Below are 12313 nucleotides of genomic sequence, written 5' to 3' on the forward strand. Positions count from 1 at the left end.
ATTTATAAATATGTGTGTGTGTATATATATATATCGGATAAATCATAGCTTTAAACAAATAACAATGAACAATAAACTAAATTAAAGCCTCTCTCGGAGGGGTAATTAAAAGCGAATGTAACAATTACATTACTTAAAGTGATATGTGTCACTTTTTTGATATGCCTTTCCTAGATCATCACTTAAGAGGCTACAGTCCACTAGTGTATAAATTTCTAATCACTAGTCACAACTAAAGTGCTTGGTAGAAAATTGAGGAGTCCTCTCTACTTTACTAGTCAACTAGAAGGCCAGATTAATTTGCATGTACCTTGTTTTAAATACTCTACTGCATTTTACCTTTTTTTCCAAATGTTTAATTTTCTGATAACTTCATTGAAGTCAAATTTTATGGTAATATATATTCAATAGTCCTAATAAAAGTTATAAAAAAAATGGCAAGAGTACAGACTAAAGACAATAGTGAGAATACTGTCTTAAGTAAAAATAATACTGAATGAAATAAGAGGTGATTATACTACATGTACAGAGCTGTGATGTTATTCTTCAGTGTGCAGCATCACTTCCTCAGTAATACCAGTAGCAACACAAGAAAAATTGCCAGAAGCAACGAAATGACAACCAATATTCATCATATTTTATACACGCAAAATAAAGAAAGATATAGATTTTGCTCATATCATTCAGTAACAGTACTGACCTCACAGTTCATGTCACTTTTCGTAGGAAAAATTTACATTTTCTGTTTTTTACTTTCCATTAAAACATTCCAGTTGACAGGTGAGGCTGGAGCCACACTTCTACACGTTCCAACGGGACAGTTTATGTGTATAAATTGACAGTTTAAGAGAACGGGATTCCATATCCTTAAAAACAAACGTTAACAAGTACTCTTATACTCCAAGGAACTTGCCTTTGTCTCTATATTTTTCTTCTGAGTCACAAGTCATCACACTGGAGCGAGACACTGAAGAGTTCACCAGAGAGGAAGAGAAGAGGTTCAAGAAGGGATTCAAGAGGTTCGAATTATATGTATAATGGATTTAAGAGGTTCCTGCTGGTTGGCGATAATTCTAAAGACCTCCTTTGTCTCTGAACGAAGAGGTCCTTCTCTCTTCCTCTCTCTTTCTCTTTCTGACCCTTTCTTTGTCTATTTAACACTCGGTTGCCAGTCAGAAACAACAATTGCCATCAGACTCTCGGCTTGATGAATTAGGAGCGTTGCTTCCTGACTGGCTGCATCCTCTGGCCGATTTGTAAGAAAGTTCCGCATTATTTACATACAAGAAAGAGAAAACGTCCCCTGCTGAAAGATTTCCAATAATCGGCTCACACAGGAAATCCAGAACAGGCCTACAGTTTTTCCCTGGCAGATGCTCATCCTTGCAAAGGTAGTTACAAACAAAAAAGGATCACCTACCAACACACAAAATTAATGAAAGAAACAAGTACCAATAAAAAAAATCACTGCTTCTGCTTAATTTATTTTCTGTTGCGTATTTTCGGTTCACAGCAGAGCGCGCGTGTGTGTGCGTGTGTGAGAGGGCGTTCAGTCACACCGCAACTATCACGAACCAAAGCTAAGGTTGTTGAAGATGTGGACCAGCGTCAGGAGGACCAGCAGGGCCAGTGAGGGCAAGCCCAGTGCTCCAGCTCCTCCACACAGCTTGATCTCGTGCTCCTGAAAAAGAAAACACAGGTTACCATGAAAGACAGTAGGAAAAAAAAATTATCCTTCCCTGCTATACTCATTTTGACATCTAATTTCATCTTAATTAGAATTAGAACATTATTATTATCATTATTAGCTGATTATTCCTTTTGAAAAAAAAAATCTATGTTCTAATGTTCATTTAGAAGTTAAAAATGATAATTTGTAGGAGATTAATCGTACAATTGTACAACAATATACTCATTCCAGTACATTTAGCTGCATTTTAACATTTCCTACAACATGAATATACATGTAGAACTAAGGGAAGAGAGTTGTTCATCAACCAAAAGAACATTTGTTCAAAATTCCTCTCATGGATAGATTTATTTAAATACAGTACTATTCAACTTCATAACCCATATTTCAAAAGTTTTTTGATTATCAATACATTACTATATTATAAAAAGTAATAACTATTACTCATTATTATTATTATTATTATTATTATTATTATTATTATTATTATTATTATTATTATTATTATTATTATTATTATTATTATTATTATTATTATTATTACTGGGTGATGCTCAAGATGGCGTCTGGTTCCGTCTAAGAATTTGCCATTGATACGTAAGCCCAGATCAAGAAGGGAGCCAATTAACTGCAACTTAAGGAAATCTTTCAGAATATGGGTGTCATTGGAGGTGGCTCATCTGAGAAAGAAGAGTCAGCTGGGTTGGGTGTTACACCTGTGACGGTTGTGCATGTATATTGAACATGTGTATATAGACTTCAGCTGAAGTGTCGTTAAATGCTAATCGATGAAGAGCTAAACAAAAAAATATTTGAGTGGTAAATTGTAAATACGACCGGGACGTTGCACCCAGTGACGGCTTTGTCAAGCCCGTTTGACTCAGTGACGGCTTTGTCAAGCACGTTTCACCCACTGGGTGAAATCACGTATAAATGAAAGTTTTAAGTCCCCCGTCCATTCTTCTGTTTACTTTTGAGTTTAAATATTATTAAGGCTATTCCTTGCATGTTGTCTTTATACAACACCTCACTTTTACCTGTTTTTCACTGTTCTGTCGAAATCATTTCTTCCTTCGGTCTGACTTGGACCATTTACAAAGTCACACGGTCCAAGTCGGGCCGAAACGTCATCACAAGTTTCTCTCTCCTACGTGAGGGTTATTTGTGTATTGTTCCAGTCACGGTATTATGCCTTTTTGTTCTATGATTTGTTAATTTCCTGCTTCGAATATTTCCCTGGTTTGTTAGCGTTTTGGACTAAATTCATACAAATTCACCAGCGTACACCAAACCCGGGCCAGCATAAGGCACAGCCTCCTCTTCCCCAGATGCGCCAGAGCATTCTTTTCTGTTGCTCATGCTGTTTATATGAACAGAGAGAAAGAGAGTAAGAGAGTGGGCACTGAGACACTCTTTACACCTGCCACCTGGATGAAAGACAATATGCCAAGAAGGTAAAATATAACACAGGTGACAAGTGGGCAAAAACATTCAGTTTACAGAAGACGTTGTATTAGCGTTTATCTCCTCCTGTTAGTTCTGTCCGTTTTAATCAAAATGCCAGCAAGTAGGTTAATACAAACATTTATTTATACCTTTTGCCAGCCTTAGAGCAAAATATTGTGTGGAGGTTTGCTCTGCTACAAGTTAATATTACCCAATGCGTGTCAGCTATCAGGGTACACTTATTGACTACCATGCCTGGCAACTGCTGTGGCAGAGGTGTTGACAGGGGATGGAAGGGTGACACTCTCTGACGCCAGCACTTTCTCAAGTAAAATTTAGTATGGCTTAAGTAACAATGTAATTCTAAGAAGAGCAGAAAGAAGGTAACTTCACTTCATTTTTTTTTAAATATATTTTATACCGTTGTTATTATTATTATTAATTATTATTAATTACACTCCACTTAGCAACTGTCACTTAAGTAGCCAATTAAGTGGTATTTGCTAAGCGTAGTGTAATTATCTCTCCTGAGCGTAATGAAGCTGACCCTACGAAACTCAGGTATGACAAAGTGGTGACAGGGGTGGGATCCGAACCGAAGCCTCCGAGGAGACCAGTGCATGTTATAATTACCATTATTATCATAATGATTATTAGTAATAGCACTTAGCTGAATATTTATAAAAAACAACATTGACCTACTGGCTCTCTTTTCCAGGTTGAGTCATTTTCTAAGACTCTTCTTTCCTTGAGTTATGGCCTCAAAAAGTGACACTTAAGTGGACTGAAGGTACGAGAACACGTTATGGAGGGGAAGGGAAAGAAGGTAGAGGGGAAGGGAAGGGAAACAAGGAAGGGAAGGTTTCAAATGGAGGAAGGGGGGGGGGGGAAGCATTATGTAATTTAGACATGCTGCCGAAACACCAAAAAAAAGTACAATGAAATTTAAAAAAAAAAAATAGTGCTCTTACAGAAAGCAGAAAAAATATAAATACCAATTATATATTTTATTAGCATATAATTTCTAGGGTGTCTCAGTGACTATTTCTTTATCAGCAACAGTAAATATACAATGTTGGTCTTATCAACACTGGGAAGCCCTGGTTATTCTCTGATGGATTCACACAATGCATAAAGGCCTGTAAATACTACATGGAATTCATATATATATATATATATATATATATATATATATATATATATATATATATATATATATATATATATATATATATATATATATATATATATATATATATATATATATATATATATATATATATGAATACGGTTTATCTGCTGTTTCAGTGGGGATGGGTAGCTGGGAGTCCTGGAAAGAGCTCGTGTATGATTGCTTTGTAGCTTGTTTATGGTAATATTGTAAACTTTACCACTTTTCTCTAAGCAAGCTCTGAGTAATTGCTGCCTTTGAACTTGTTAGGTGTTGAGAGAGAGGGAGAGAGAGAATAAAGAAGACCATTCTCAAGAATAACGAGAACGCGAGGATATCTACTCAGGAATATAAGCTGTTATTATTAATTCAAGCTGAAGCTGCTACTGATACTGTGAGATTGATTACTGTTAAGGGGAACTGGGCTTCGTGTGGTATTAATAATAATAATAATAATAATAATAATAATAATAATAATAATAATTATTATTATTATTATTATTATTATTACTATTATAATTATTATAATTATTATTATTATTATTATTATTATTTTTATTATTATTATTATTATTATTATTATTATTATTATTATTATTATTATTATTCTACATTTGCATGAAAACGCTAAACTCCTAAGGGTGGTGCAGCGCCTGGGAAAATAGAGTCAGTGTGCTAACCATCCCTCTACTTAGGGTTGGGGAAGAGGCGGAGGTGACACAAGTGTGGCTGTAAGCCCTGATTTTTTTTTTTTTTGGTGAAACAAGTGTTGGTGAGCCTGTGTTTGAAGCCTAAAAGGGAAGGATTATTCACTGCTGAGGAAGTAGTGCTTCGGGCCAGACTGTGAAAGTGTTAGGTTATTGGGATTTGATTCATTCCTTTGAATCCCGAAGTTAACTCTGTTAGGCTATTGCAAAACGGTGGGATTTATCTCTACGCTCCCAGACTGACTCTGCTGAACTCCAAACAACAGACTGGAATGATTGCCAAAGAAATACAATGAGAAGCATCTACACTTTGTAAGAGAAATTATTTTTTATTTAGTAATTGATAAAATTTGATCTTGGTCAAGACGAGAGTTGGAATCATGTCTCTAGTATCCGGTTCACGTTTTTCTTCAGAATGGAAGAGAAATGTCTCAAGGAAAAAGACCATAGTGTAAAGCCATCTTCGGAAAAAAAAAGTCTACATGAAGAATGCAGAGAATATTATGAAGATGAAGAAAAGAGGGAAAGAAACAAATATATATATATAGAGAGAGAGATGAACATATATTGGCATAAGTTCAGACTAGTAGAAGAAAGGATGTGTGATGATAAACTGCTGTTAATTTTAAGTAGGAACAAGCAGAAGGAGGCGACAGCAGATGAAGGAGGAACAAGAGACGAGCAAATATGATGGTGGGAGGAATCCCGTGGCATCGTTACCCGAAACTCCTGTATCAGGGAGGCAGAAGGGAAGTACAGAAGGAGCACGTTAGAATTCTACTGTACAAGAGAGAATTTCTCCATCCACAATATTAGTGACTTGATCAAAGGTGACCACAGTAAAAATTGTGAATGGGCACTGTACCCTTGGGAGACACTTCCTAACATTATAAGATCATTACTTAAAGTATCATAATCACAGCACTATTTATTTACCTAATTAGGGATCCTTATAAATTATAATATCTTTTATAAATTCACTCCTTACCTTTAAGATATAAAATGTCAACTAAAGAATTAACAGAGAAAAGTTTGTAACTGAAAGACATGTTTGAGTCCTGTGAAGTGAATAATGAAAAAATTCATATCTCCCAAGTGATACATTGTACGACCCTGCTTCTAACTCGACATTATACCTAATGAATAACTAAAGTGTAATGAGCACTTGTCAATACCCAATAATAACCCACATGGAGACAAAAACACAGAAGGCTGATTGATCCATACATTTTATACGTACATACTTTCATACACTGATACCACATGTCCATTCATTCTAAAAGTAAATATTTTTATACATTACATGTATTTGGTTTATCCGAACAAATGTTGCTTAACTCTACACATTCATTTACGGCATATCTATGCACATTCATGCATTATAAATCTATATAAGTTTACAATATAATTGTAATACATTTCTATCCATTCGTTTAGTATACAGCTCCATACATAATTTACCAATATACATTCAAATATTATATACAGGTACATGTATAAACACTGAATATCTATGCAGTTTCCAACACTATAAATTTATACACATCTAAATACTGCTTACTTCTAGAAGTAAATAATTAACTGCCTTCTACACACTCTAACATTATATTGCTATATACATTTAGCCATTGTATAGCTATACACTTCTATACATTGTTTGCCTACGAATATCTGAACACTGTATTACTATACAGGTATAAATACATAAGACCATGCACATCTAAATGTTGTATTTTAAGGCATGCCCAAGACTGTAGTGATATACATCTCCGTATATCTCTATATGTCTAAACATTTAACCATTATAGAGCTATGAAAACATTGATGATACAAATACTGTTTTGCTATACATGCCTTTACTTAGCATGTATATTTAAATCCATACATGCATCTTATTTCTAGACGCAGTGAAATACAACTATAAACACGTTGCATGGATATACATGTCTACATATTGCACGGCTATATACATTCATGTAAATTGCAATTATATATATCCAAACTTTTATATATATATATATATATATATATATATATATATATATATATATATATATATATATGTCGTGCCGAATAGGCAGAACTTGCGATCTTGGCTTAAATAGCAACGCTCATCTTGCCATATAGGACAAGTGAAAATTTGTGTATGCAATAATTTCACCAAAATCATTCTGAACCTAACGAAAAAAATATATTTCACTGTGTTTGTTTAGTATTAAATTACTGTAAACAAATCTAAAATATATTTAGTTGGGTTAGGCTAAAATAAATTGTTCTTGTTATAATAAGGTTAGGTAAGTATTCTAAGATTCTTTTGGTGCAAAATTATAAATTTTTACACTAACATTAATAAAAAAAATATATCTTTAAACGTATAAGAGAAAATTTATATATATATATATATATATATATATATATATATATATATATATATATATATATATATATATATATATATATATATATATATGTCTATATATATATATATATATATATATATATATATATATATATATATATATACATAAACATTAATCTCTGGCCAAAGGAGACTCGAACCTACGAACCTTGGAACAAGGTACGCAGTGCTCTACCGCTGTACGGCGTGTGTACGGCGGTAGAGCACTGCGTACCTTGTTCCAAGGTTCGTAGGTTCGAGTCTCCTTTGGCCAGAGATTAGTGTTTGTGAATATTTCGCCTGTTCTGAGAATTCTAAACATCTATATACATATATAGGATGACTTGGAGGGTGCATAAATCTGTAGTGGAGGGAAGGAGGGGCAGGGGTCGTCCTAGGAAGGAATGGAAGGAGGGGGTAAAAGGGGGCTTCAACATACAACAGGCATGTATGAGTGTGTTAGATAGGAGTGGGTGCATTTTTGGGACTTGACGAGCTGTTGGAGTGTGAGCAGGGTAATATTTTTGTGAAGGGATTCAGGGAAACCCGTTAGTTGGACTCGAGTCCTAGAGGTGGGAAGTACAGTGCTTGTACCTTAAAGAAGGGTTTGGGATATTTGATGTTTAGAGTAATATCTAAATTGTCTTGATGGGAGATGGCCAGCGTGTTTATATGTATCTTTCTGTATAAACCGTCGTTCACAACGGGTCCTTTAATTAATAAATTAATTAATTAGATGTCACATGATTAGATGTCACATGATTATCCTAAATATGAGGCGAAAGGGTGGATGGCGGGCGGGCGGTTGAATTTTCGGGTGTGGGTGGTTGAGTGGGTTGGGGGGTGGTTGAGTGGGTGAGTGGGTGGTTGAGTGGGTGGGTGATTGAGCAGGTATGTGAAGCCGAAGCAAAGACTTACGTCAGGGTGGTAGTTGTAGCAAGTGGATGGCCTCTTTCTGAAGTGTTGTAGCAGTAAGCGGTTGCAGTGCATGGTCTCGTTGTAGTCGACCTCCACGGGCTCGATGTCTACCTTCCTCGACTCGCACGGACACAGGTTGTTCACGGCCACCAGGATCAGGTTAGTTGAGATCACCTTCTGTACGCTGAACGGCCTGAGGAAGTGTTGATGAGGCAGAAAATCGTCAACACAGACAACACAAAATAATAATAAAAATAATAATAATAATTATTATTATTATTATTATTATTGATGTTATTATTGTTATTATTATTACTGTTGATATTTTTATTATTATTACTGTTGTTATTGATTTTATTACTAGTAGCATCAATGTTGATTATTATTATTATTATTATTATTATTATTATTATTATTATTATTATTATTATTGATTTTATTATTCATTTAATTATTATTATTATTATTATTGTTGTTGCTTTAAAGTCGTGGAGGAATCACGTTTGGTCGAAGGAAAAGAAAGGTATCAACAATTCCTTCGATTAAGAATCCTCAGCTCGCATTGTAGAGCCAGAAGCAGGGAATCGACCCCTGCAACCACACATAGGTGAGCACAAATAGCTGAGAATCGGGGCTCGATCCCCGGTGCTTATCGGGGATTTCGTTGAACTCTTTTTTCTTATAAATCTCTTTTTGGTCCTGGGTGCTTAATATTGTCCTTAATATTATGTCAGCACTTACAACCATCACTCTCAGATAACCACCATCACACTACACACACCACTACAATCACTCTCCACCACCACCATCATGCACTCTACCATTGCAGTAGCAACCACCACCAGCAACCACCATACCACAACCATCATTCAACCACGACATATCCCATCTCCACACAACCAACACCACCATCACTACGTGAACCAGAATCACTTACCTTCCACAACCATTTGTATGGCAATTAGACAATTTTCCCTTCACTGGCTTGTAGGCTCCCTCCTGCTGCAGTTTATGGTTCTGTAGTTTGTAGAGATAAACCTCCTTGTCACAAGGCCGAGGATGCGTTTTGTTGATGTACGCCAGCTGTAATGACGCCAGAGGAGAGTAACATGATTTCTCTTCTCTCTGCACTTAACATGTTAGTCAGAAGCGCAAGATAGGAGGGTCAGAATATTGTCTGGATCATTTAAGTCATATTTAATATAATAACTCTCGATCGATGATCTGTTATGTTGAAGGTCAAATTACTTTTGGGTTTTTATAAAACTCGTTCAAATTACGCCAGCTATGATAGGGTCATGGGTTAGGATGTTTAAAATTTTTGTTATCACCTGCTAGCTAAGTGTTTCAAGTTCTTGCCAAGTTAGAATATAGCATTATCGAGCACTAAATTGTTGAGTACGCAGCATTCCTATCAAGGGAAAAAGTTACAAGAGTATTAGCTAGGCGTCAGCTTTGCCCGGATAGCGAGAAGCATCTTTGTGGGAGGGGAAAAAATAGAGGTTGGGAGACAGGAAAACGGAGGGTAATTAAAGAGTTAGGAAATGTTTGTATACACATAATGGACATGAAGGAAGAGATATCAGGTCGGTAGGAAAAATTCGTGTAAATCACTCGCGTAGCTTACCTGGCACCAACGAATGGAATCAGGTAACGTTATAAGATAAATTCCAATGACTTCCGTGGAATTCCACCAGCTGAGATTATTATTATTATTATTATTATTATTATTATTATTATTATTATTATTATTATTATTATTATTATAACTTTTTGTTTTATTAATAGTTATATGAAAAAATATATCTACCAGACGATATGTTAAAGGATTCTTGTGTTCTTCCAGGAGTGTCGTTATACCTAGTAACACTGTAGACTTCACACTTACATGTTAAAATATCTTTCTTATTCAGAAGGATTGAATAATTAGACTACTCAGGAGTGGTTACTGCAACAGATCACTACAGAGTGGTGGATGGCTCGTGGGCACGCCGAAGCGGTAGCGGAATGCTTGTCAGGGAATAAAACGCGAACGCCAGTAACGATCTTTAAAAAACGCCTGCAAGAAGACACGAGGAGAAAGCCACGAGGCTCGAAGCGAGAGATAATCAAACGGCGCGAAATGTGCTGTGATGGAGCAGCTCGAAACCCGCGAGGACTGAGTGGGGTCAAAAAAGGGGTGATGGATCCAGCTAACTCGTCTCGATCAAGTTCCCGAAGTCTGGAACCCCCGGGCGACATAGACCTTCCCCGAGCAATAATAAATATTAATATTACAATAACAAAACATTACCAGAAGATGCTGTGAAGTAACAAGACAAGTAAAGAAAATAAAACGATGACCATCCGAGTCATGCAGAGTGAACCAACACAGAACTTGATAAAAAAAAGAGACTAAAGAATAATTAAAGAAAAAGATACAATAAACTTGAAAGCTATTTCAACACAGCACAAACAAATGACGGTAGATCAAGCAGAAGATATATACATTATATATAATATATATATATATATATATATATATATATATATATATATATATATATATATATATATATATATATATATATATATATATATATACATAAGTGGTCAAAAGCCCAACCCTCCGTGCGAGCAATCCCTAGTGCAGTAATATGACTCTTGATGCGTGAGAGTCAATCTTCTTATATATATGTATTGTATAGGTAGATAGAGGTGCCAGAAAAAAAAATATATATTTAACAAGCTGAGGGCACATGATGGAGCAATGCAAAATTAGCTTAAAAATATGCAGGATGTAAGTTTTCTCGACATCACATACCATGCTGGTCCCAGCTAGCTTCATCACAACTCACTGTCACAGCTAGCTTCGTAACAACTAGCTTCGTCACAATTCAGTCGCAGGTAGCTTCATAACAACTAGCTTCAGCAAAAACTAGCTTCGTAATAACTAGCATTGTAATAACTAGCTTCGTAATAACTAGGTATGTTATAGCTAATTTCGTCACAACTAGCTTCATCACAACTAACTTCGCCGTATCATCGCAAATGAATCGCCAGGACTTATTAAATCCTGGTGAAATTGGTCATTAGAGTTAGTTCTCACCGTGCATAGTGGACAAATTATCAAGCCTCTGAAAGTCCTTGTTCTGCATGACCCACATGGGTTTAAAATGGCCGTTGTTAGGAGTTGCTCTTAGGTGAGCGACATGGCTGGTATTAGCTACATTGACTGTCCTTATGGCATTTCCATGCATAGCCCCTGGACCCACTCGATTTTGGCTGCCACTCACACGATGGGCACAGCATGCATTAATAAAACTATCAAACTAGCCCACATGTTCACCAGGCAAGCGCCGCTTGTGCAAGGTATCGGAAAACTCGTTGAAGCAACATTGTTTACATTCTGGGCACAAGTCCCTGTGCCCCTCTACTGGCGGCCATCTTGTAGATGTTTCCGACTGTCTCGTCTCGGTAAAATGAGAAAACATTTGGTAGGTGGTCCGGTGAGTACTGAATAGAGCAGCATCAGGACGATACCTCGTTGCAAAAGGCCAACTCTCCTGAGGCCGACTAGCAAGTCTTGTATAGCACAGAAAAATTGTAATCTCATGCCCATAAAAGAGGAAGAGAAAAAAAAGAGGATCAAGCCTTGGTTGTTACTGCCATATAGTGCTTAAAAATTCTATGAATGAATGATGAAGTAACGAAAGGTATAATGTGTGCTGTGCCTGAGACAAGCTTGGCTCCAGCTGTCATTGCCCCATGAAAGAGATAAGAGAGAAAAGCATATCAAACAGATGAGGTCAATAGTAATAATAACTAATATTAGAATCCAAATGCTGAAAAATAATAATATATATATATACATATATATATATAGATATATATATATATATATATATATATATATATATATATATATATATATATATATATATATATATATACATATATAAAGCAAATGCAGAGCAAAAGAGGAAGAATGATGGTGGCTTTTA

At 35.7% G+C, this 12313-nt stretch overlaps 1 protein-coding gene across 30 annotated transcripts in view; it reads right to left on the minus strand.

Annotated features, from left to right (window-relative positions):
- Positions 1–12313, minus strand: part of LOC128696894 (voltage-dependent calcium channel subunit alpha-2/delta-3) — a 346629-nt gene continuing 334316 nt past the window's right edge. For all 30 annotated transcript variants that reach the window (XM_070096124.1, XM_070096153.1, XM_070096134.1 and 27 more), the window contains 3 exons: positions 9268–9413; positions 8331–8523; positions 1–1681 (listed from right to left, as the gene is read on the minus strand). In XM_070096124.1, coding sequence (XP_069952225.1) covers positions 1568–1681; positions 8331–8523; positions 9268–9413 — 453 coding nt within the window. In that variant the 3' untranslated portion in view covers positions 1–1567. The remainder of the gene's footprint in view (positions 1682–8330; positions 8524–9267; positions 9414–12313) is intronic.

Source organism: Cherax quadricarinatus, chromosome 52 (assembly GCF_038502225.1).
Source record: "Cherax quadricarinatus isolate ZL_2023a chromosome 52, ASM3850222v1, whole genome shotgun sequence".
NCBI lineage: Eukaryota > Metazoa > Arthropoda > Malacostraca > Decapoda > Parastacidae > Cherax > Cherax quadricarinatus.